The following is a 27,469-nucleotide window of genomic DNA, read 5'->3' on the forward strand; positions in this document are numbered from 1 at the left end:
CAGTCAATTAAATGTCACATTGAAAAAAAAATGCTTATCACAATTACCCAGAGCCCATGGTTACATCTTCAGATTTCTTGCTTTGTAAGACTAGCAGACCAAAACCCAAAGGTATTCAATTTGCTATCATATGAAACACAGCAAATCCTCATTTTTGAGAAGCTGGAACCAACAAATGTTGATATTTTTGCTTGATTAATTACTTAAACTATTAAGCGGCTATAAAAATAGTTTAACGGCTAGCGTAAAGGTGGACAGACTCACAAATGTATGCACTACAAACATGGAGAACTTAAATGTACAGTAAATGCTTACAGATACAAATAAATCTCAAATACATCTGTTTAAACTAGCTCATCCGAGCGTGAATATCCTGTACATCTCTATCAGTTGAGTTGGTGATGATGACGCATCAAACGTTCAGCTAGACTGAACTGAGAGGCTGCTTCACTATTCCGAATGTGACCCTGACCTGCAGCTGCTTTCTTGTGCATGTGCCCGCTTCCTCTCAGCTGACGGCATGAACACACTGGATAAGGAAATGTCTCCTCAGATCACTCAGCACTGAAACACAGCAGCAGCAACTGTCTCACTATACATCACTGCAGACAGAAAGTATTATTATCTTTTATGTGACTCAGTGTTATTACTTGTTTGGTTACCCTGACATTTGGGTGTTCCGACCAGGGTGAATCAAACCATCAAAAAAAGACAAAACATATTTGTCCTTGCAATGAAATCACTTTGTTTGATGTTCTGACTTTTTAAACAAAAAAGTTTTTATCATAGATGTCACCCACATACACACTGCCAGTGTTTTGGTTGTAAACAGAAACTTCTACAGATCTCTCCTGTCTTGGCAAGATAACAGAAGAGATAAAACCTGAACTACGAGGCTAAAAGACAATCATGTGCATCACTTCTTTAACAAGCCTTTTATGAGGTTTAGAGAACAATGAATTAACTCATTTGGAATCCAACAACAGAACAAAATAACTTTGCTGTTATTTACAGTTGCCATGTCAGCAGCTGATCATCTCAAAATAATCAACTGAAAAGCAAAGAAAAGCTGCACTAGATCAAAACCCGGAGCTTTCACAGAGCAATATATGAATAGTGAACCAGGAATCGTGAATTCAAGACTAGTCAACTCCTTAAGTTCATATAAATTATGCATCAGGTCTATTAATGGTCTTTCTGTACAAGTGAGAGTAGTTAACTCGTTGTGTTATGTCACTTCTCTGCACTGTAGTAGTGAGAGTAATTGAATGAGATGACACACTTTCCTGTTTTAGATTTAGAGGAAACAAGACCAGGCACCGTGATGATGCAACGTCTGCCAGTTAATGTAATAACTTGTAGAAATGTAATAACTGTCATTCTTAATCAGTTAAATATGTAATAAAACCAATCAATGTACTGCAGCTGCCACGTAATGTGATCAACAATTATTACACAGTACTTTTTATTAAATCATGGCAATTGCTATTACGGTCAGGTATAAAGTAGTTTTTAGAGTTCTTTATATCATATTCATTACCTTTCACTGCAGTTTTAGAAGGTTTTACATTATTTAGCAGTGATTAAATTATAGAAAGAATGACAGAAGATAGGCAAATTGTGATTTATAATGTTCAATCTGAGGTCATCTGCATTGAGATACATAAAAAAACAGCTTCACATGTGTGCTTTGAAGACACAGATGCAGTATGTTATCACCCCAAATATATTACACTATAATACTAAATATGATTTGTCTGCATCATTGTTTTTTTCTGTTTATAGAGTTCACAATGTTATACCCATTAAAACATTATAAACTGGGAGTTATAATCCCAGTAAGGCCATACAATTAATGTTGTAAATCAAGTATAGATATGATTACATCACCAGTTGCTGCAAGCTAAACACAGTGATTTCATTTTTTTGTACTATGCTTACCGTAAAGGAATAAAGTGGGACTAATGTGTATCTGTATGTTGCCAATAATGATCAATTATTGGCCTTTTAACAGTTAAATCCAAGCAGACGTAGAGTCTTTATTTACCAAAGATGTTAGTACACTGCCATCTAAAGTTCAGGATGCGTCACCACAGGACTTGTAAAACTGAGACAGGGCTCCATTTTTAACACTATCAGTCCCAGCAGGACGCTGGTGTCCAATCTACTTTTTAAACGAGGCTTGGATACAAACCAATGCGACTATCTTGCTCTCTATTAACATATCAATAGACAAGGTCTTGTCTTACAAACAACAGTAGCAATCACAATTATTTTTAACCTCTACTTGTAAGTAGTTATGGCAAGTCGAGTGACATGTATATGAACGCTGGTGAAGCTAGAATAAATTAAAGCGCATCAAAGTGTGGTTGTTTCCTTTTCTTCTGAATGAGAAATAGGCTGTAAAGAGTTCACTGAATGGTTACTTGTGTTATTTATTGGATATGATGCTTCACTGAACTATTTACACTCTGGTTGTTCACTCCTGATGTCTATAAAGTCAAAAAGGTCAGTGGTATGGTCTGAGTTGAGTAAAACCCGAGTAAATGAGTTCAAAATCAGTTGCTTTGAGTAAATGTTTGTTGTTGTACATTGTCAATGTTTGCATATGTTTTTTTTATAATTGATTATGAGGCTGTTGAGAGCTCATCGTTGTCAGTTTCACCACAAACTTCACATATTTCACTGATCATTTGTGTTTCAGTTTTAAAATGAGCTGTCAATGTTGACACCTTCAGAGTTCTAATAAAAGCATTTTGTAATACATTTTATCTTTCTCTGTTTATTCTGAAAAAAAAAAGATGTGCAACACACTCATATTTGATGTTGTTAAGTGACACACACACACACACACACACACACACACACACACACACACATATATACGCACACATACTGTATAGTATATACCTATATAAGAACAATAGAAGTAAGACAAAAATGCAAATTTTTGATCTGGGACTGAAAGGGTTAATACAGCTTTTTCAAAGCACTGGGACAGTGCAACAGTGTAAAGGTTCAGTGAGGATGAGAAACAAATAATCATATGGTGCCTGTATTTGTAATACATTTTCATATATAGTGGGAAAAGAGACATCTGGTTTTGAGTCAAACGCGGCGCCTGATCAACCACTTCAATAACACGAGTTTAACTTTTGCTTTTATGCTCTTCTGAACCACTGAAAGATAATTTGAATCTCATGTTGTGGATTTTAGGCATTTCATTTTGTAACAGCAATTAATAAAGGTCAAACATATAAAAGTTCAGTGATATTTACATTTCCCGGAGTACTGCATCATTTTGCTGCTGAGAAAAAAAAGTTATAAAGATCTAATTTTGATGTTCTGCTTGAATCATGTCTCCAACAATTAAGCTGATTTATGACGTAGGTGGATATGAGCGTGTTTATCTCCAAACAGTTTGTTATATCACTATCCCCCTGTCACTGAGTCATCCCGCTCTTCTGTGTGATGTCATCAGCCAGACAACCACTAATGATGGGTTACAAACTGTGAAAGATCGTCAGAATCACTCATGTGGCTGAGTGTGAGCTGACAGTGAAACAGCTGGTTGATAACATGAAAGAGGTGTTTAAGAGGTGTGTCAGAAGCCTAACCTGCTGTGGACGTTGTGCATCATATTATTTTACAGTCTTCAGGTGAGTGTTGGTTTTGCTTGATGTTTGTTGAGTTCTCCATCTCTGCATCTACAAAGCTCTAGATTTACATATCAGAACCAGTTCAATCATATAATATAATATGTCCTCATTTTGTGGCTACATTTAGGATGTTGTTTCATATTGAAGATAATAATCAAAAGTTAGGATTGTGTGATGAGTCACAAGGTGTCATGTCAGGATAAAATGGTCTTTATTCAGTTTTTTGATCTATATGTATTTCAAATTATCTATTTATTTGCCATTAATTATTGAATTGTGATGAATTTGCATTATTTGCTATGGGAAACATAACTTGTGTTTCCTACATTAAAAAAACAACAAAAGCAAGGCAAGTTTATTTGTTTAGCACAATTCATACACTTAGATATTGTCCTAAGTGCTTTACATGTATTAAAGAAAAAGTGAATCTAACAGAGTTTAAAAGAGATGAAGAGACAATCAAGGAGAAGATTCATTAAAAAAAATCTGTTATCAATCTATCTATAATTTTTTGCTGTGTTTCCATGCTGTACTTCTGTAATTGTAATTGTGCTATCTTTGTCTGTTCTGTGCACACAACATTTACAGTATTGCATATCTGTCTGTCCTGGAAGAGGGTCCCTCGTCTGTTGCTCTTCAGGAGGTTTCTTCCACTTTTTTCCCTCTTACAGGATTTTTTTAGGAAGTATTTTAAATATTTGTATTAAGGGTCAGAGGATGATGTATTGCTGATATTACAGATTATAGCCCCCTTAAGCAAATTTGTGATATTGGGCTGTACAAATAAAATTGATTTGACATAATTAAATACACTTGATAAACACAACATTAGAGGGCAGCAGATAACAATAAAATTGCTCTTAAATGTGGTCAGAGTTTGGAAACACCTGCGATCCTCTAATAAGTTGTTCCCATTTAACACGAGTTAGTAAAGATGTGACATTAAACTTGATTTGTTCTCTGGGAAAGAAGAGGGAAAGTGGGAAGTAAAACACAGTGCAACAATGTGATGAGCGATATTAACATAAGTACTTCAGCTGTAAGTAATAGTCATGTTCAAAATACCAACTGTAATGGTGTTATTTAGACATATCGGCTTTGGATCACTGATTAATTCTTCCACTGAACTAAATATTGGATTTGTTGGGTCTTTAAAATCAGCTGATAATAAAATCTTTAATAAGGGTATATAGGAGATGTGTTTAGTTATTAGTGCCCTATACACTCAGTGAAGGTGAAGGTGAAAAGATAATTTGTTTTTCCTCATTCAAGTATTTAATTTGCTCTCTCTCTCTCTGTGTTTTTGTCCTCTCACAATGTGAAAGATGGCACCTGACATTGTTTCTCTGTGTACATTTTAAAGCTGCTTTCTGTAAAATTAGTGTTTTGAAACTCAGCTGTGAACCGTTAAAAAAAAACCCAACTAAATAATTATATATATATATTCCACATTGGTGACAGGTGGGAGAAGAAAGATGACACGTGATTGTTGTGGCAGATTTTAATTTTCATCTGACACTTCATTGTTGTTATAACAAACAAACTGACAGAATACTGCATACACAGCAAACAGACAGAAAAGCTCAATTCAAAAGGATAAAAAGATAAGAAACAACACAAACAGCGATGCCAAGACTTTTAAAAAAGTGACCCCCACAATGCCTGTAAAGTCAAGTCCATCATATAATGACAAATAGTAATCATTAGTCACACTGGTGTGAACTTGAGAGAGGTGCTTTCTCTAAAAACAGTTGAAGCATGATGATGATCTATGATACTGCAAATAGCCCTAATGTGTAGATACTGCATCAGTGGTAACCAAGATCCATGTTATGAACACCACGACTGGGTGGGCGCTCGTTATTTTCAGCAATAACAGTGAGAAGAAAAATTATCTAAAGGGTTTGTATTTTTTTTTTAAATAGCAGCATAAAAAGTACCACTACTCTGTTGTTCTAACAGAAGATGGAAAAAGTGACCATTTTGGCACAATACTTTCACTTCGGTTTAAAACATGACAAAATACAGAAATGCAACACAAAGTATACCGATACAGCCAAAACAGCTTCACTTGGTACTTCATGATTGAAAAACACATGAAGTTAAATCATAGTCTTCACTTTAGCAAAAACAAACAAACCAAAAGACAAATAAACACATTGCTTATTTGATACAGATAACCATAGCACACTTGGCAAGTAGTCACAAACTATTCCAAACACCAGGCGTCTATCAACTTCAAATGAGTGAAGATGTGTAGCAGGTAGGTATATAAATATTATATTCACATAGGAGTAAGGCCATAAACCAGACCAGGGTTTAGAAAAAAAACAAAACAAAAAACAGACTAGGGTTTATTTAATTTTCGCTTGTCTTGATTCAGTGTCAGAATGCATCTTTGCTGCCATCTTGTGGTCATCTTTCTCTAGCTGTGAAAATAATTCAGTTTCTTATTGGGAGCTTATTTTTAACCATCAAAGTTGATTTTTGACAATAATTTGTAAAACAATACCCACTCAAGATCCACTCCACTAGCTTTTTACAGAGCTTTCAACTGTATCACATTATCTGCATCAGCGGAGGGAATTTGCTCAGTTGTCATGGAGACGAATCTGTTAACATGTGAACTCAGTAGCTATTATGATTTAATCTCAAGCACTTTTAGGACTTCTCGTCTGTTTTATTCTTAAATTTTAATCAAATTTGTTGCAGGTCAACACATTCATCTCTATGACAAGTGAGCAAACTCCATCCGCTGATGAAGACCATTTGATATAGTTGAAAGCTCCAGCAAAGACCTTCAGTTGGGATTGTTCTGTCAGACTAGCCTATATTTGTTTATTGTTCTTTACTTGCTTGTGTACACTTTTATCATTCTTTATAAATGTAAATTTAAAGTTTTAAAATACAGTTAAAACTCATTTTTTAGCTCTCAGTAGGAATTATCACTTTTGTATGAAAAGCTCTAATTATTTCAAAGGGAAAAGCATATTTTCAATTTAAATTGCCACCTCATGAACACACTGTACTCTGCAAAGAAATATGTTTTCAGTGACAATAAGTTTGAGTTGAGACACAAAATAGTACAACCTAATACAGCCAATTTGGGCACCAGTACCGGTAGATTTGTTTGACAATGCAGAAAATTCGGTGACACTCAGATGGGTTACAGATGTCTTACATACAGCTCTGCATTATTTCTTTCACTACTTCTTCTTTCACATTATCCAAAGATAAATAGGACAGAGAGAAGATGACACAAGAGAGTGACTTGATGCTCCAGGCACAAAACCATTTTCATATTTGCATATTTTACCCTTCTTTTATCCATTTTGAAACATTACAAATAATAAAGCATCATTTTAGTTCCAGTCCAAAAAGCTTAATTGAACATGAATTGGCCCCATTCTTGTAATGTTCAAGGTGGTCGTTTGATATCACAGTGGTGCTCAACGTTTTTGGCACTCAATACCTAAAATGCCCTCTCATGTTAATGATGAATACATACAACGTGGTGCAAATATTATTATTCTCTATCTTATTTCCCCTCTCAGCCTACGACACTCAGCTAGTGGAGGCAGCATAACAGCTGCAGCTTTTTATTATTCCACAGGACAAAAAGCACCTATCACATTTATACAGTATAAACATGTGTTCATATCGTCAAAATACTTTATGTATTTCATTCCTTTAAAGGATAAGGCCGGTGAGATATACGTGTGTGTGTGAATGTGTGTGTGTGTGTGTGTGTGTGTGTGTGTGTGTATATATATCAGTTTTTTTCATATTTAAAAAGGCCAAATAGATGTAAACTAGCCAAATAAATATTTCATGTGTACCCAACACAATGTGCCTCTGTGCCATAGACCTCCATTCTGCTCCAAAAACACATTAGTGAGCCACACTGTTATAAAGGATGAACATGGGCACTGTATACACCTCAGGCTGCTGTAAATACTCATTAGTGCTCTGAATATGTAGCTGTTTTAGGAAATTACATAACGTCTTTTTGAAAAGGACACTTTTTTGTGATGCCTTTTTTAAAGATATGTGTCTTCAGTAGGGACAAATGAGGAGGTGAGAAAGCATTATTGGTTTTGGTCTTTTCATTTGATTTGTTGACTCACCGGTCTTATTCTTTAATTAAAATATCAACCCTTCACTTGAAAGTCATTATGTGGTTAGTTCAAGGGTTTTAACCATCAGGTTGAGAATCACAGCCTTTTCTCATCTCAGTGTGAAAGTCATGAAGACAGTGTCAGGTCAGCCTCACTCCCTGCAGTTAAAATCCACAATTTCAAACATGAAGCAGAAAACGGGGACATGAAGTAACTAAAAAGCACAATTTGGCTTGAATCTTTGACACAATGAACGGGTACAGTTTTCCAAACAGAAAAAAACAAAAACATTCTTTCAAAATTCAGTCTCAAATACATCAAACTCACATTTCAGTGATATGATATTAGCAGCATCGGTTACAGTGACTTTTCAAAATGATGCTGTAAAGAAAAGAAAACGGTTTTAATGTTTGTTTTTTTTTTCAAAATATAAGACAAGTAACATGTAACACAAACAAGACCAATCAAATTCAAGTAACCACAGTCAACACTTTATCTCTCTTCAAATACATTTAAAGTCAAGTATCCTTTTCATTGTGAATTCATTTTAAAATTTACTATGAATTTGTGGTATGTCAACAGCATCCTCTGTTGATGGAAATACTAATTACCCAATGTCTTTCAATCTTTTCCAGAGTAAAACATCTGTACTGCTGTTTGAAACTATTAGAAATTCAGCAATTTTGTCCGTATCTACAGTACATACACGGCATGGCGAGTGCGTGATTCTCCGTTCACATATCTACAATCCTCTACCTCAGTAATGTCTCTACATCGTCTGTCTTCTCTAAAACATCAACTGGTGACTCCTCTGGAGTACATCGCTCTTCCTGCTGAACCTGTGAGATGTGACACGGTGCGTCCATCAAAGTCAGCGTAACTTCCTCCCTCCTCCTCTTCCTCCTTCTTCCTTCCCGCTGAGCCGAAATATGTACATCCGTCAGCCGGAGAGTCACAGAGCCGAGACTTTGACGATGTTGGTGCCAGCTGAGCTTGTTGTGGTCTGGATGCTCGGGGTTGCAGGATGACCCGGTGGTGGGGGCGGCCTCCGCTGCGGAGGCCCGTGGAGGCCATCGCCATCAGGGGTCAAAGCAGGGGGCGTCGGGAGGCTGATGATCGCCGTGGTGATCCGGCCGCCTTTGCAGTTGATCCTGCCGCTGTCATCGGTTTTCAGGTTAAGGTTTGAACGACTATAAAAGGAAACAGAGCGAGAGGTAGACTCTGTGATTATGTACAATGAAATCTAAACAGGCTGCTTCTTGACCATACCAGCAGTTTGCATCATGTATCCCACCTGAAAAATGATCAGCTTGTCTTCCCCTTAACCTCTCAGACCTTGAAGGACAGGTTCACGCAGGTACAGGACTTAGAAATAGAGGATGGCCTGCTTTGGCAGAAGTTTTTATACTTTTTGACACAGCAGCCTCAAATAAAAATACCCCATTGAGCATTGTATGCATTATGTATCTTTCTATACATGTTTATGTACATGTGTATGTAAGTAGGTACATGAATGTATATGTGCATATGTGACCATGTGTATATTTCATGTGTAACATGCACATGTGAAAACAGGCTGTGAAAACAAGCTTCCACCTGGTTAAATAAAGACTATTTATCAGTGCACAGACTCGGTGAACACGATTTCTTTTAAAAGCCATAAAAAACCCATTAGAGTTAATCTTGTCTGTGACTGCTGTCGTGATAATTCTGTCCACAAGATGAAGTTTACAGACATGTTTTTTTCCCCCAGACTACTCCACAAACACAATAACAAATAATGAAATCTGCATTGCCTGAATGTTATTTATGTAAGTACAATGTGTCATCGCGTCAATAAATCTGACTGAATGTGAAAAGAGAAGATCAGAGAGAGAGATGAGGTCTTATCAAAAAGATAACACATTTTGTTGTGCAACGTTCTTGCAGTGTCTTCTAGTGACTTTGGTGCATATCATATAATTTGTTGTTTGTTCACTTTGGACGTGTTTAAAGGGTCTGCTCGCCCTAATTTACAAAACAGATATTCTTCCATTTTTTTCTCTACCTCCAGTTGTATCTATTCATGTATACATTTTCTCTTTTATCTGCAGAGATCTAATGATATCCATGTCAGACGCTACTGCCTGCAACCCAATACAATAATGGTGAATGGAATATTGTTTGTGTCGCTGAAAGCACTGGAATATGACCTTTTGAAAACTCTACATCAATTATCTTTCAATAATGTCCTGTTACTTTGAATAATCCACAGATGTCAGTGTCATTTGTGGGAGAAAATCTATTTTTCCTCTGGATGATGCAGTCAATCTGGAGTCACACGAATGTTTTTTTGCACCTTGATCTACACATTTTGTTCTCTTGGATTAAATGTACCTTACATCATGATGCATCATGAGCCATCTGTGACATAGTCTGTTGAGATAATATGACTGTAAGTGTTCATCTTTTCCTCTATGCCCATCTTCTGACACGCATCAAATAAACTCATTATATTTTATTTTTTGTAAATTCTTCAACACAGCTTTCTAATGAAGAAATAGTTCCTGTGAAAGTAGTTTCTAATGAGGTAGAAGATTTCAAAACCTTGGTAAAACTGAAACATTCAGCATGGCCTTTCAACACTAGGAAATGTTTTATAATTTTGGCAGCAAAGTGGGAATATTGTGGGCAGTTGTAAATATTTTTCCTTCACAAAGTCGCCACAGTTCAGGTAACATCCTGGATACTAATCCTCTGTCTCTCCTCTGATGCTGCTGGCATGTCTGTATCTTTCACCTGGCAGTGTGTGATGGTGCATCACCACACTGTATGTGGATGGCACTGAGCTCCTGCAGGGGGCCTTGGTGTGTGGGTGGCAGGCTGGCATTGGGCAGAGGACTGTTTCTCTTTACCCTGCGGCCACAGCAGGTACTCGTGGAGCTGCCGTGGCTGGATATAGAGGGGCTGTGCGAGGGGTAGCTCTGCAGCGCTGTTTCTAAACAGTTCTGCTCATAAATCTGCTCGTCCACAAACTCATGAGCCTGCAGAGCAGAAACAGGATAATACTTAAAAACAAACAGCGAGGAAGCAGGAAAGAAGAGGGGAAACAGAGAAGATGTAAGTAAACAAAAGACAAACTCAAGAGACATGATGCCTGAAGTGATAAATCATTTCTAATTTCTACAAATAAATACACTGTATCATAGAAAAATAATTAAGAGTGATTATAATCCACTAATAGTAACAAACTCATGCACATAGTCCATTTATTATACTGGCTGACTGGAGGCCACATTCAATGTTACTGTTTTATACTATTCTGTTGTTTTTTTTGACACCAAACTCTTTTCCAAAAACAGAAACTCCCAAAACACACCTCTACACACTGGTGAGCACGTTAACTTGCAAAAAAATCCAAACTACTGAGTGCAGACTTGTAATTCATCCCCTCTTACTGTACAGACATTGGGCCTCATGCAAGAGCATTTTTGTATTCTTACACTAAAACTCTCCAAGTGTTCCAAGTTGGATTCAACAAACTTTTTCAAACCTGTCAATAATCGCTTGTTTTAGTCTGATGAATGCCACCTGTACATGAGTGGGTGCATGTTCATGAGATTTGATCATTAGCATCATTTATATGTCAAATTGACATATAAAAGTACATGTTCTGCTCCATTTGTGGGCAACTTTTATTTGCAAAAATGTTAGCTCCAAATTCTTTCAGATTAAGACATTATAATTCTAAATCAAACAAGTGTTTCCCCTCTTGTGAAGAAAGGCTGAGACATCTGCTCATGACTAGTACGATAGATCTGGACCACTTGTACATGACAAACATTTTAATTATGAGAACACTGATGATTGCCACATATTTTCTTAAAACACTCGTGAGTGAACGAATCTGTTCGTATGAGTGGTTCTTTCATGAGACCCATTGTCTAGTCAGTGAAGTGCCAAAATAGCATGTAAACATTATGAAACATTTTGCCAAGAATTGTTTCTCACTTCTATGTGGTTTTGAACACAGATTTGACAAGAAGACAAACATCGCTGTCACAGTGATAGACATCTTATACAGAAATAAAACTCCTTGGAGACTCTTTTTAGATGTGCTTTGGAGGATTTAGGAGCTACAAGGTAAGTCAGTGTCAACTCCACCCAAACATTTCTCCATTCTCTGTTTACAGTAGGAGCAGCTGATATTGACACTAAAATGAGAATAGCTGGTCCACCTTAAAGGTCAGTCCACCTTAAGTGAGCCTGGTCAGGCTAGGCTAACCCATTGTCGCTAACTTCGGGGCTAACCCCCTTCACTTTTCTGGCAGTTTGGGAAACAACAGACCAATCTTTCTTGGTCTGGAGAAGCTGTAGCATTTATTAACTGACACTGTAACATGTACTGCACATTCACTGCCAGATTGACAACTTACTGCTAACCTTTTCCTCTGCTCTGCTCGCATTCACCATCACTTTTCTGCCACTCGCTCAACCACACAATCGCTACGCACACACATTACGCGCTGCCCTAAAGGAGCTACGCTATTCTTATGACAGTAAATTTCACATAGATTCACTCTGAATAATGAGGAGAGGGAGGATTCTGGGATTTGATGCACTCAAAACAATGCCACAATAACGTAGGGTGTTATCGTGCTCGCACAGTGTGCAAGTGAAAATCATTAGTAGCCCACTGATATTAATGATCATATGAAATTTTAGCAGTGGCGCTCATAATTCTGCCGCAGTGAATGAATATAGCGGAAACACTTCCTGTATACTATGCCCTTTAAAGTGTTGCTGTTCATGTGTACCCACAGTGGTTTTCTCCAGACAGTGCAGTAGGTGGTGGTGTTGGCTCTCTAACAGAGAGGTGGTCTTTGTCATCTTCTGCTCATCCTCTTCTGTGCCCTGAGTAACAACACACACACACACACACACACACACACACAGTTGGTAGGTGTTAACAAATTACTCACATGACATTGTTGTACTGGTGCATCCCCATCACTCACTGAGGACTCTGTGCGTAGTGAGCCCAGTGCTAAAATGAGATTTTTACTGCAGTCTGAAAATGAACTTTGTCATCAGTAATGAAAAGTCAGTGACGTGATGCTTTTGTTCTGCTTCGTGTTGCCCATTTTCACATCTTGGTTCATGCTTGTTGATTTCATTTCCATTATGAGCAGGTAGACAACAACGCCTGCTGTTTGCTTTCAAATTATTTACTAGTCAATTAGTTACATAATGAACCACATTTCTACTTGGTGTGAATTGATCCCTCAGCCCCGGGTCTGCCTGGGCAAGTGATTTGTTTGTGAGTTATTTTCTCCATTGTGCATCTTTTGTGTCATTAATACTGCGAATTAGTTTTGTTCCTGATATTTGTGAGCACTCTGCAAAACAATTTGCCTTTCAGTTTATTGAACTAACTATAAATTCTAAAACTGTGTTGCCAGCTCTCTTACTTACAATAATGACTGCATCTAAATAGGTACCACAGAGCATTATTTGATGCTCCTGGCAGCTGAGCAGTTATGGATGTGTGATGCTTCATAAAGAGAAAAAACAGCAGAGTTGAGAAAACAGAAACAGAAACTTATCAGTTTTTGGTACTTCTCCAAATGGGACTTGGTTTCAAAGCTGAGGCTCCAATATAGCTTAGTCTCAAAGTAATCACAATTGCCAAATAACATGGAAACTGAAAACAAAATTAATTCTCTCCCCACAGCACACACTTTTGCTTAAAAGATTTGGGTAGGAGGCGATCCAGCCCAAGGGCTCTCATTCAGATGCTAGACACATCAACAAAAGAGCGACGATGTGGGCAGGAAAACACTATACACCTTCTGATGTCTCAATGTTTGGATTTGCCCTCCGGGAGACACCCTTTCAAAGACATTATACTGTATAGCTATAGACTAAGACCTGTATCAAGATTCAAGGCTTGGGGGTCTTTTCCTGTAAAATAAAAAAGGTGACTTGATGCCAAATATTTAAATAAATGAAGAGAGGAAATGAGCTGACGGTAGGGACAGACCCAAATGTGAGGTGAACATCAGCTGAGCTGCCACTCTACTGAAAAATTGGAAGTGGATTTGAAAATAATAGCTACTTTCTCATTCACAGCACATTGCAGTTTTCTGGTTTCTGTATATTTTATCTCTCTAAGTGATGGTCTAAGGCTTTTTAAAAAGCCCTGGCCACAGTGCTAGGAACATAATTCTGATGAATAAATGCTATATACCTTTTTATTTTAAAGGGCACATATTATGCACATTTCCAGGTCTATATTTATATTCTGAGGCTCTATTTGAACATCTTTGCATGAGTTAAAAAAAACAAACTCCTTATTTATCTTTTACTTGCCCTTTATGCAGCCTTTATTCAGCCTCTGTCTGAAACGGGCTGTTTTAACTTCTGTCTCTATAAGGCCATCCTCCTGATTAGCCCACTCTGATCTGATTTCGCCTTCTTTACTCAAAACGGAAGCTTCTCAAATGCTGTACAACTGTATACGTTTAAGCCCGAATCTGATCCGAAATAAGCGAGTGGAAAACGTAATTATTTGTTTCACTTCATTTATCTGATTAAAAAGTTATTCTATCTTTCAGTCGATTTACAACAATCTGTATAGCTGTGTCAGGCTTATTGCTATTTTTGTGGCAATTTTATCTGGCAGCTTTTTTGGCACAGAAAGTCTGCATCCCTTTTACAAAGATCTGATTGGCTTGGTTGTTTTTCTAACCAGGGAAATAGCTGTCACTGAGCACAATACCTGACTTAAATTCAGAAGCCGGCAGATGAGAGGAAATCCTCTCTTTGTAAGCTGTAAAGCTGTAAAATCTTTTTTTTTTCTGCAAGGCTATCATAAAACCTGACAGAATTATTAATAAATCACCATCAACAATGATGAGCATGTGATCTGGGTAACAAAAAAATGACCATCAAAAAACAAAAAGCCGTCAGGGAAAACTGAAAAAGACCAACAATGAACGTCTAATCTAAATACAGTCTATAAGAGAATCAGTAATTTTTTCATATATCCCCGCTCACTCCCACCTCAGACCCACGCAGCGCTAGTGACTGACTGACAGCAGTGACACCACCGTAATTTGATGCGCCAGGACTCTGGCAGCCTCATCACAGAAACAGAGAAGGATGGGGGTCGCTCAGCACTCACAGATGGCATTTATATGATAATTCTAACCACTTCCAGACACCCATCAGCTTTCACACTGGACTCGATTAGATCCAAATGGATTTTAGTAACCATCTGCAAGGAGGGGAGTGTGTAACTGAAAGCAAGAGTGATGGACTGGATGGGAAGGATATATGCAATTTGCTCATGCATTACCAAACACATTTTTCCATGGTGATGACAAGTTTAAAAAAAAGAGAGGGATGAGTGAAAGGGGAGAACATGGTGACGTTAGATGCTTTCTTAAAAGGCAGAAAGTCAGCTGATATCTGCAGGTGAACATAAAGAGGACATGTAATTTATAAGAATGTTTTTTTCTGAGAAATACACTTATTTTTGTGAAAAAAAACATGTGCAAAGCCTTTTGTGGCTGCAGACGGAGCTGCACAAAGAGTCCAACAATATTGTAGAGGTGCAAAGCTCTTCTATAGGTTCTAAAGGTTATAGCTGTGTAAAATGGCTACACTCGAGACATAATAATTGTTTAAATACGAGATATGTTTGTACCCATGAAAATAGACTGAAATAGTTGTAAAGAATGAAAAAAAGAGAGCTAAAGTAAGAAGTTAACCAGACCAGTTGCTGTGTGAAAGTCAGATTCTGTTACAGAAATTGGTAGACAACCCCCCTCAAATCCGATATCGGAAAGATGTGGGGGGTTGGGGTTTCCAAAGCTGTTCGACAAGAAGGTCTGATGATGCATACTGGCCCCTTAAGCTTTACAGGTGTTGGTTGGTGTATTGTTGAACTTTATAATAGGTCACCCTTAAAGGGGACATATTATGAACATTTACAGGTCTACATTTTAATCTGGGGCTCTTCTGGAATATGTCTGCATTATTTACAGATCAAAAAACTCCTCATTTAACTCATACTGACTACACAGTCCCTCAGTTCAGCCTCTGTCTGAAACATGCCATTTTAGCTCCTCTTTCTTTAAGGCCCCCCTCCTGAGGAGCCCACTGTGTTCTGATTGGCCAGCTCTTGGAAGCTGCCCCTCAAGAGACTTCCCCCGGCTCTGGAGGCTACATCAACAAACCATGCCACAAACAATAGTTGTAGGATTTCACCACTTTTTTTCATTCTTTACTTAAATTGTAAACTTCTTAAACACATCCATACAAGTTTGAGCTAAGATCCAATCGGAAATATGCGAGTGGACAATGTGGAAAAACCTTAGCAACAAAAGTTACGGAACAGATGGCCGTTTATGGGCATGCATGACGAGTTGATGTTAGCTTGTCGGCAAACTAGAAAAAAACATTGCAAGCGAAGCGTTCAGAACAGGCTGAAGCTCTGGCTTTTGACTTGCAGGGAGCATTACTACATATGTTAATTTCAGGCTTTGGAACTTTGACTATGTTTAACACTAATCTGACATCATACCAGTATATAAATAAAATAACACAATATGTCCCCTTTAAGGTATGTACAATATATAGATAAGAACACTGCCGCTGTCTATAACTATAAAGAGGAGGAACGACAGAATCAGTTTTTCTCTTTAAAGGATAATGGGTCTGGGTGAGGGTTTTTTTTGTGTCCTCCACAGCCTCATTGTTCACTGGTGCAGTTTTGAAGTTTGAGCCATTTACACCTCTTTTAATGCACTAACCATCTAATTATCACCAAGAGCAATGCAACAAGCAACAGAAATAAAAACAACCTCTGTTGTCTGAGCTTGTCAGTTTCAAAAACATGGATTAAATCAAGTCTAGGACTGAAAGACAACTGAGAAAAGTACTCTGTGTGATTACACTGATAACACCCTTATGGAGGATTATTGGCTCCTCCTCTGCTATCACCCCTGCCCTTTATAACCACGGGAATGTAATGACTCCAACTTCTGCTGCTTTTATAGCTTCCAAATGACTTTTAAATTGTTCTTTGGTTAATTTATTTTGGTTATTTATGGCAGTAATTGTCATTTTGTGGGTGTGTAGATGTTTGTGTGCACTACAGATATAAAATTGCAGCTTCAAAAATATTGAGTGGCTGTGAACTGAAATAATTAGCGGAGGGGTGTTTGACAAGGAACAACATAATTAATCTGTCATACTGAATTTCAATCTGCTGGCTTTTCATGTTATTGTTAATGAACACATTTGAAATGACTTCCTTTAGTAATCATCACGCCCACTTTGCTGTTGGTGGTTCTTAAGTGTTCAGAGGGTCAGAGGTCTTTCTCACCGTCAGCTCCAGCAGTTCGTTGAGCAGTCCGTTGTGTTTGCTCTGGAGGAAGGCGTTGGAGCTGCCGGACTTGGCTATTCTTATCCTGGCGAGTCTGGCTTTCTGGGCGTGGGAAGAAGAAGAGGTCACAGCATCAGACAGGGTGGGCGGGAGGTCAAGATGACAAATGCCTTATTTTAATAGTGAGAATCTGCCAACTCATCACCCAAGCTCTGTAGTAATCTTTACAGCTACTACTGTGCTGATTTTACTCGACTATTTAAATTTTTTTCCCCCACAAAGGCTTTCCTTCAGGATGTATGATAAGAACTGTTCTCTATAGAGCTTTTTCTGCCTGGAATATGCTGCTCACCAACATGCTACATAGCAAAAAGTATGTGGACACATTTTTATTTTCATTGTTGGTTAATCTGTTGATTATTTTCCTGATTCATTGATTAATTGTTTGGTCTATAAAATGTCTCAAAACTGTGAAAAATGACAATTTCCTAAATCCCAACATCTTCAAATTACTTATTTTAACTTATTTTTAACCCAAATGTGTTCACTTTACTATCATGTAGGATAAAGAAAACAGGAAATCATTACAAATCATACTTTTTTTTAATGAATGACTTAAAGGGACTATCAACTAATCAATTACTTGTTTCAGCTCTAGTGTGGACACCCAAACATTACACTCATGTGATGGCTGAACGTCTCATTCTTAAACCATGGGCATTACTATGCTGCTACAACAGCTTACACTTTTCTGGAAAGGTTTTCCACAAGATTTTGGAAGCTGGATGCCGGGATTTACTCCAGTTCAGCCACCAGAGCATTTCTAAGGACAGGCTCTAATTTTGCGTGATAAAGCCTGGCCCACAGTTGGTGTTCAATCCATCCCAAAGGTGTTGGATAGAGTTGAGATCAGGGCTCTGGGCAGATGAGTCAACAAACTGAGAAAATGCTTCCCTGTTGCCAGAGAGTTGGAAGAACACTATTTTCTACAAACAAACAAACAAACAAACAAAACAAAACAAAAAGTATGCTGTAGCTTTAGGATTTTCAAACAAGATGGCAACCACATAACAGCGAGTACAATGCCTCATTTGTGTGTTGTATTTGGCTGAACGGTGTGTGCGACTGCTTATGACGGAGAATACAGTACATTGGTGCAAGAGATGAGAAATATCATTGAGGAGAGGCATTGCACTTTTATTGCACAGGCACAGTTGGTGCATTTGTAGTGGGTACAGTCTGCACAGTCAGAAATTTTGGGCAGCACATTGACATCTGCAAAACATTTTTTCCCCTTATTTATCTATTAACTGGTGAAATCGATAAACTCATTTTCTGATGTTCATACAGATTTGTTTTGTCTTTTCTAGTTTCATTGATGCTGTGTGATGTGATTTTTAAATTGCTGATTTATTACTATTTTATTTGAGAAGGAAGACTAGCAGCCATTTTGTGGAAGCTAATGAGGCTACTAAGAAAGGCTCGAGAATGCCTCTTTGAACCTGCAATTTTTTGCAGGTTTCCTCTGACTCATCCAATTAAAATGGATCCTTTCTGAAGATTCCAGCTAAACCCCCAAATGAACATAACCATCAGATATACACTTAAAAAAAGAAAAAAAACAAAACAAAACAATTAAAGAGGAACACTGAAAGAAGGAAAAATATAAATGCAACATGAAGTCTGTCAGCGACTGAGACAAACAGCAGGTTTACTGCATTAGTGCTGACTCTGCCAATGAAGGCTGAGGAGTTTATGACAATGCACCTGTCTGCTGAATATAAAATCACTTCCATTTCAAAGCCTGTATGCAAACGTTTATCCGTTTATTCCACTCTTGCCATTAAAAGGACGGAAAATCGTTCTTGTGTTAAACTTTTTTATATCCTCCTCTGTGTCTACAGTGAGGTGCAGCAAAAAGATTGAGATTAGTCCTCCAAAAATTAGATTTTATAACTGAACAGAGCGAGGGAGACAGATAGAGAAAGAGATGGGAAATGAGAGAGAAATCGTATCGGGAATTTCTTAAAATGAAGACGATATTAGGACGAGTCTATAGGATATACAGCTGCCTCAAGTACTTCTGGACACATAAAGTGCGAGATTTCTGTAACCTTGTCCTGCTGCTCTCTCTCTCCCACATAAATGCATTTCAGAAACAGGAGATAGACAGAGCAATATCTGCTTCCCCGACGTGAATCAAAAGTAATGGAATTAGTTTGGGTGCTTCAGAAATTGTCCGTCAGACTGTAGATACCTGTGAAGGTGTGAGGAATGCTGGAGACAGAGATGTCATAATAAAAATGATTTTGTATGTACGTGCGCAGTATGAAATGGAGAGAAAGAGGAGAAATATATTAAAAAAAGAGAAGAGTGCATGTGTGTGTGAATGTGAGCAGCCGCTGAGTGCCTCTTTTTACGTAGCTTCAGTTAAAGGATGATTTAATTAGACAGTGAAAGAGCTGTCTTGTGCTGCCTTTTCTTATTGATCAAAGGCTCTACTTGACACAAGGAAGGAACATATAAAAGAATTACTAACTCTGATTCTACTACGAGTGCAAGAGCACTGCAATTGGTTGTGCTGATGAGCATCCTGTCTTCTCTGATGGTCTATTGAGCCCAAATGGTTGTCTAGGAAACCCTTACTTCGAGCTGATCCTGAACTGATGAAATTCTCGGTTTTTTTAGAGTCTATAGGTGTGTCCAAGTCAAGTTTGGTCAAGTTTAAAGAGAGTCTGTAGGAAATACACTTAATTGCCATTCAGTGTGAAGCTGGAGCTAGCAGCCGTTTAGCTTTGCATAAATTTAATGCTCAGCAAGAAAGCAAGTAAGCAATTTTCTCTAGATTTAAAGGATAATGCTGGCAATAATAAGTATTTTTCCTTTTGTAAAAAAATCCCATTAAAAGACCAAAACAAACAATGTCAGTTTGCCACTCAATACTTTCCGACTTCCCTACTCTGTCTGTGTTACTTAGCCCTAAGCCAATTGATCCCTACAGAAGAAATACATCTTTTAAAAACAGGACACAAATATATACAGTATTCAGTTTTTAACAGTGGCTTATCTTAAAGCGGCTGGGCACAGTAGTTTTTAGCCAATTTTACTCAAATAGGAGTTAACAGTGCATTTTTGTTGTGGACTATTTTCACTTGTGGATTAATACACATTTGGTGTGTTTGTCAGTATTTACAGCTGCAGGACTTTGTATGTGGGATTGGTTCAAAATAAACTACAGTGCCTATGTTCATCATAATAAAGGTCTGGCTGACATAAAGTGTCAGTCGGTGCAACTGTGTGGTTCATTGATGTGTTTTTAATAGTTGCTGGACAAAAATGAAAGTCTATGGTACAGAGGAATAAGATGTTTCAGGCTTTGGCTACACTGGCAATACTTTGTGGGATCACTTGCTGGTTTTGGTATTTTTTATGGGATTTGATGACATTTACTTAAAAAAAACTATTTGGTTTATAGTTAAAAAAGGTTTCAAGAGTCATTAATTCATTTTAAAACCAAGAAAACTGACATGAACAAAGTCAAGTTTCATTGAATTCTCTCGATACAATCGTGTCAGTTCTCTATTAAAGAGAATTGTTATGTGAAGTAAGTTTTGATTTCAAGTAAAGTCACTTTGTGTTTTTATTATCATTTGCTTCAAAATGTGCTTGCTGACAGTGGAGATATTTTGTGTCCTGTTTGGTCTAAATGCTCAATACTACTTTTGTAATATTGATGTAATAATAATGCTGTAAACAGGAAAATACTTGTAATTGTATTATATCATTGACACTGTGAAGCTTGCCATATTTTTGTAATAAAACCTTTCCAATGTAAGGCTGCTGAATGAGAGCAAAAAGTTTCAGCTTTTTAGTTTAAAATCTTCCAAATCAGTGGCCTGAAAACCAATACTGGTTCACAAAATTCATCTCCAAAAGTGAATTCCTCCTAAAGAGCGATGAGGATGTATTTCATGCCTGGAGAACTTCTTTGAGGTAAATTACACTTAAGTTACAGTCTGTTCAGAGACAGTCAGGGAACTTCTAATGGGCCTCTTCGACACTCTGTCTAAGGCCCGGTGATGATAGATTCTTAGGATTTTACTTTTTTTTTTCATCTCTGGTCTTGGTTGACCGAGCAAATCAAGCCTATATTCCTCAACATTACTGACAGTCAGACAGCCAGATTGCAGTAGTTCAGGAAAGAGGCACGAAATGTTCGCCTCTAACACAAGTGAGCCTTGAAACTACTGTACATAGAGACCCTTCTTTCTTTTTTCTTACCTTTACCCCAATCAGCCTCTCTCCGTCAGACTCTCTCCTTCTGCTTTCTCTGACCCATCTCCTTTGTGTTCTCTTTCTTTTATCGCTTGTCTGCCCTCCTTCTCTATTTCCACTGTTGCTCTCTCCGTTTTGTTTGGCCTCACATCTACAATCTTCGGCCTTCTGCCTTTTTTTCTCCTTCCTCCTCAACAACCTGCCATCTCTGTGTTGCTTCACTTGACTTTGCTCTCCCATCACTGGTGTGACCTCAGTCCATGTACTGCCTCGACACTCCCTAACACTCTGATGGTGAATACCCTGCACCACTGATTTGTGCAAATATAAAAAAAGAAACCTGTCTTGGGGAAATTTTCTTTTCGACTTATCAGGTAATTAGTATCAGGGCTAGTTATGCCCTCTGTGGGTGAGTGAACATGAAGAAGAGACACTGTACTCATACACTACAGTAGTTAGAAGGGAATGACTATTATTAAATCCAATTTAGATTCTCTACTTTCTATTTTCTGACTGTGAAGCTACGATGGGTACATGAGAGGACCTTTTTGTAAAGTCAAATCCCCAGATGACTACATAATTGTAATGGGAGCCTGGAGCAGCCTGTTGTTAGAGACAAATGAAGACGAATGAGACCTAAAGAGGAAGGGAAGGCCAGAAGAAACTGAGTAAGAGAAGGTGGGAGAACAAATGAACTGGGGTTAATATAAAAATACGTATTTTTCTGCTTCATTCTCTTTCTACTCTTGAACTTCTATTGTGGTGAAAAGTACTCTCAGAAGGGCATTTCTGTGCATTGGTGAATGTTGGTTTCCTGTTGTGTCTTGGGTGTGCACAGCATTCATACTGTGTAAGAAGATAACAAAGTATTTAGAGGTCTTACAAACTATAATTGGTCCAATTGAACAATAGATGCACCATTCTGTACAGTTTTTAAATTGCTTATAATTCAGAACATAGTACTGTATAGAAAGTGGTGCCCTTCATTTTCATTCATTTTCTGGAGCTCATTTGTTCTTTGTACATCCCTTTGTTCTACATGTATATTTACTGTATTTCTGTTCTTTCCTATGGTATAAAAAATCTTATCCTATCTATCTTAGATGCCTTGATATGATATGATGATATGATGATGAAGTATCGAGGATTAAGGTTATTTCTTGACCTTGAAAACAGCAGTTGAGAAACAATCTCTCTGCAAGGTCCGTTGAATAGCTGTTCTGAAGCTTTTAATCACAATTGCAGAATTATAGACATTAAAATATTTTTTTTCTTAGCACTATAAAGTGGTTATAATCAATTTTATATATAATAACAATGTAAAAACTGACAAATTAAAATGTCAGAGGCATTGCTCCTAAAAGCTGCAGAGAATTATAACCCGACTCTGCAGCTCCCCTGGTTTTATGAAGCTCTACAGCAAGTTTCAGTTAAATGTTTTGCTGTCTGGCTACAACTTTACTGTTTTAGTTCACTTTTGGCACTTTCACTATGTCGTTTTCGGCCACAGCAGGCAGCTGTTTTCAGAGAAAAAGCTTTAAAAACCCACTCTCTTAACATCAAACAAGAGACAAAGGTACTGACTAGCTGGTGAACATATTGGAGCATTTGGCAGTTAAAGAGCCAGATATTTCCCTCAGGGATTGATAGGGACCAAAGATGGAGCTAAAAGAGAGTGAACAATGGATCATATATATATGGGGTCACAGTGAAAAACCTACAGGTTATCTGAGCTTTTTATTGTCTTTCAGGTCATTGTTTGGGGTTTACAGCCTACAACATTACTGTTTTGGTTCCTCTCTCCTCCATTTAGAGAAATCTTATTATTGATTCAAGGAACAATATGGGGGAGCTAGTGTTAGATTAATGTATTAGTTTGCAAAACAAAACTGGCCTTCAGCATCTTCAAAATGCTGAGACTGGTCTGTTGGTGTGATGCATTTCTTGTGTGGAAGGTTCCACTCAATAATGTTTTGTAAATTACGTCCTTGTAAAAGTGAAAGATGTATCCCAGAGTTTCTCCTTTCACTAATTTAATAGGATGAGTGAGCCTGAGGAGCCGCAAACTCTGAAAGAACTTAATAAGTTGAGTTTTACTGAATAGTTTTATTGTGCTATTGTGGTCTAAAATGTGTTTTACAATCACTGCTAAGAATCAAGAAAATTAAAAAAAATCCTTCAGGAGATATCTTCAGAATCTGCATCAAAGACAGTTTGTCCACCAAGTGCAGAGAGCTAAATGACCAACAGAAATTGGCATCATGCGATGGTGAAGATGCAACCTTGTCTAATAAACTTTGTCCACTAACTTGAACAAGGTTGTTGCTGTTTTTTTGTGACATAAAGAAAGTCAGCCTGACATGTGTTATCTATATTTGAATGTTAAAAAATGTGTAACTGCTGTTGCCAATCATCAATTACAATTACAATATTCTTGGCATATTGTGATATTTTGAGTATATTTGCAGCGATCAACAGCAACCTTGGATGTATAATAAGACCAGTCTGAACTGCAGTTAGTGCAGTTGCTAAATAAAAAATGATGCTGCCATACCACAGTGTACACTAATACTACTACCTGACCTTAGAATCAGTATTTGGATAGTTATTAGTAAGAAATGTCTTATTACTAACCGCTTTCTTTAAATGGCAGTGGGATTAGCCTACTTGATTTGCAGTTTGTATTAATTACACCACAAATAACTTTACTTTTGAAATTCATTCTAAAACCCACAAATATGTATATATATATATAAATAAAAAAAATGGATGGACACAAAATAAGCTTTTTTTAACTATGCTGGCTAAACAAAAAATGATAATGTTATTTTTCTCCTAAATAAACTGCGCTATCACAATCAACACAATTAAAACGTAAAATATCAAAATATCTTTGCTATTTAAAAAGCACCTAGTCTCCACTGAGTGTGTGACTTTTGTCTCCCCCTTCTGGCAGTGAGAGTAATTACAAAAACTCTGTTGATGTGCTTACATCATAGGCTCCACCGTAGCCTAACATTACTCTGTCACTACTGTTGCAGCTGTAAAACAGTGGATAAATTGTTTTAACATCACAAAAACCCTGCAAAATGACATTTACTATAAAATATAAGGAGATTCATCTGACAGTGATAGGCTTTATCAGCATTGTGTGAACTGGTTTGGCAAGGACTTGAATGTATTGGATGTTCATTTATATGTTAAAGTTCTGCACTGCAGGTTTAAATATCCTCTCCGTCTGTCCTTCCAGCACTTTTGGTCTCTCCTGCTGTCAGTACTGTACCTGTTGCTAGGCAACAGTTCATTCATGCCAGCATAAACATATCGATATCAAAACACTGTTCAATAGTCAATGAACAGCTACTAAATATTTTAGTATTTATAGATTTACAAGTATAATTGAAAAGTTGTATAGAAATAGAAAACGTAGATAGAAAAACATTTTCAACAGTAAGTTACACCACTTCATTAGTGGGAAACATAATTTGATTGCAGTAACAATTTAGTAGAATTTTTTTAGTGCATTGCCTCTCACTTTCATCACTGTGTGCATCACATTCACATATGCAGCTGTATGTTGTCAAACCATTTGTAAAGATGACCATCATTCAGATTTATCTTGATGGCATTGTGATGGTAAACACATCATTTCCCTTGAGACAGTGCATCGGTTCCGTAAAATATTTAAGGATAGGAACGGTGTGTCTCATTGATGTGTTTTTAATAGTTTTTGGACAATGACGGAGGTCCACGGTACAGAGGAATAAGATATATCAGGCTTTGGATACACAGACAATACTTGTAAGTAGGATCAGTTCATTGTTGGTTTGGCTCTGCACATGAGATTTGTTGACAATAAGAAAAATATAAAAATCGTCAAGCTTTGTCCTTTAAAGAAGCTGGGTTGTGCCTGAAAACTGTAACTGTTTTGATCCCCAAACCAGTAGGATAATCATTTAGCCACAATTTTTCTCAACGTCTTCACTGCTTACCAGTCAAATGGATTTAGAATTTAAACTGACAAGTTCCTAATTGGACCACATGAAAGTATAAATGTGTTCACTCCATTGTGTTTGTAATGGACTGAAGATAAAATTTTACTTCTGCTAATTTAAAGCAATACATTAATGAGAAAACCAGTCACCTATATCACTATGAATTTAATCTAGACATTTCCCTACTCAATTAGCTATCAGCAGCTGCTCTCAAACTTAATAGCACTCTTATCTCGTCCCATAGAAAGGTCAAGCCCACTGGGTGAGTGTAGTGAGTGGATAGCTAACATTTCATACTCGGATCTTAAGTGTGTGTATGAGAAAGAGAGATAGAGGGAATGTGTGTGGAGAAGGACATTGAATAATGTGGGTCTGAAGGGCAACAGATTTCCTGTGTGTGTGCATCTCTGATGATATTGAAAAATGTTGGATGATGTAGGTTGAAGGGCAGTGATTTGCAGTGCAGGCGTACCATTCTTAATTGGGGTCAATCCTTTTCAGCGTCACCTTTATTTAAGTTTTGTAAAATGTGTCCTCTGTACTTTTCATAAAAAAACGAAAACTCATTTGTCATCAAGTTCTTTTAACCCGCTGTCATTATTTTAATGATCTGAATTAAACAAAAAAGATCCTCAAAAGGTTTTTCAGGCATAACCATTAGTATCCACCCACCCGTCACTTTTACTCTACACTTCAACCTTCAGTTCATTCACATTAACTTAATAATATCTCATAATCCTGTGGCACTTTGCTCTTTATAAAATCAAGAGCATGCACCCCTAATGGCCAAGTAATACGTATGTGCACACGCTCCAACACAAACACACTTATTCAACCCACACATAAGCCTCGACTCTCTCTGTTGGAGCAGAAAGGACGGTTAAAAGACGTTGACCTTTACCTTCTGAGCACGGCGTTTGTCTGCCCTCTGGTTCTGGTGGTAGATGCGGCTGAAGTTAGAGACGATGACGGGGACGGGTAGAGCGATCACCAGCACGCCACTCAGGGAGCAGATGGAGCCAAAGATCTTTCCAGCAATTGTCTTTGGCACCATGTCTCCGTATCTACAGATGAAAGGGATTAGAAGAGGTTAGACAGAGTGTATGTATACACGATTCCACCCACCTGTTTTTAAACACTTTCAGTTTTACAATTTCAATTTGTGTATGGAGGAACCTCAGTGGAAATGCCATAAACAAATAAAAAATGCACTTGGATGAGGCAGGAAACATGGTATACTGCATCAAAAAAGAGAGTACAGATCTTTTGAATATACCTTAACATTGCAGGGCCTGCCTCTACTTTTGTCTACTGAAGACAACACATTGATTTTATGCTCCCTGCTGCTCATTAGAAAGGCCCAATAAAAAAGAATAAGAAGAGTGGCAGTAACAATAAGTCTAAAATCCAGACAGAGGCTCTTGTTGCATAGTGGCTGATAAAAACCCCACATGGTCCACACGGATTAGAAGAGACAAGTTAATCGAGAAAAACAACAAATTCCACTTTCGTTGTGAAGCAGCAGTGAAATATCACCATGTATCAGAGCTTTTAATGTTTTGCCAACATTTCAGAAAATTGCTTAAAATGTACTGTTTTATAATGGAAACATAAATTACTGGCTCAACATTGCCATACACAAGCACTAAGCACCTGCACAACACTGACACCACCTTTCAAGTTTATACGGTGAACATGTGAGCAAATGTTTGCCTATTTACACATTCAGCAGACACAGAGCAACTTCAAGATTAGTTTGGCCACCTGATGAACGTCCAAGTCCAATATTCACTCTCCTTTTAGCTGTGTTTTGCTCTCCACCAACTCCTGCTGTTCCCCATTTTAGTGCCTGTTGTTTTCTGCTTCCTATTGGCCTCTGATACTTCGATTACACAGGTGAATGCCTGCTGTAACAGGTGGTCTGAGGCAGAGAGACATGGCCACTGCTGTCTATGTGGCTTAGACAAAGCCATGCCAGTGGGACGCAGGGCCAGGAAGATACCAGGTTTGACTTAATGGCAAAGGCTGTGGGCCATGATGCCGTGTAGT

General features: G+C 37.7%; 1 protein-coding gene and 1 long non-coding RNA gene across 3 annotated transcripts in view; one reads left to right on the forward strand and one right to left on the reverse strand.

The window, feature by feature from the left end:
* Positions 1-10,190, forward strand: part of LOC121894525 — a 35,740-nt gene extending 25,550 nt beyond the window's left edge. The window contains exons 3-4 of the long non-coding RNA XR_006095558.1: positions 9,871-9,924; positions 10,032-10,190. This is a non-coding gene — a long non-coding RNA (uncharacterized LOC121894525). The remainder of the gene's footprint in view (positions 1-9,870; positions 9,925-10,031) is intronic.
* LOC121894523 (potassium voltage-gated channel subfamily D member 3-like) overlaps positions 7,595-27,469 on the reverse strand; it is an 83,836-nt gene continuing 63,961 nt past the window's right edge. The window contains exons 3-7 of one of the 2 annotated variants that reach the window (XM_042407169.1): positions 26,322-26,484; positions 17,151-17,252; positions 12,578-12,670; positions 10,556-10,800; positions 7,595-8,967 (exon numbers count right to left, since the gene is read on the reverse strand). In XM_042407169.1, the coding sequence (XP_042263103.1) occupies positions 8,730-8,967; positions 10,556-10,800; positions 12,578-12,670; positions 17,151-17,252; positions 26,322-26,484 (841 nt within the window). In that variant the 3' untranslated portion in view covers positions 7,595-8,729. Of the gene's footprint in view, positions 8,968-10,555; positions 10,825-12,577; positions 12,671-17,150; positions 17,253-26,321; positions 26,485-27,469 lie in introns of both variants that reach the window. The other variant, XM_042407168.1, reaches the window with a different exon arrangement.

Source organism: Thunnus maccoyii, chromosome 3, assembly GCF_910596095.1.
Source record: "Thunnus maccoyii chromosome 3, fThuMac1.1, whole genome shotgun sequence".
Taxonomy (NCBI): Eukaryota; Metazoa; Chordata; class Actinopteri; order Scombriformes; family Scombridae; genus Thunnus; species Thunnus maccoyii.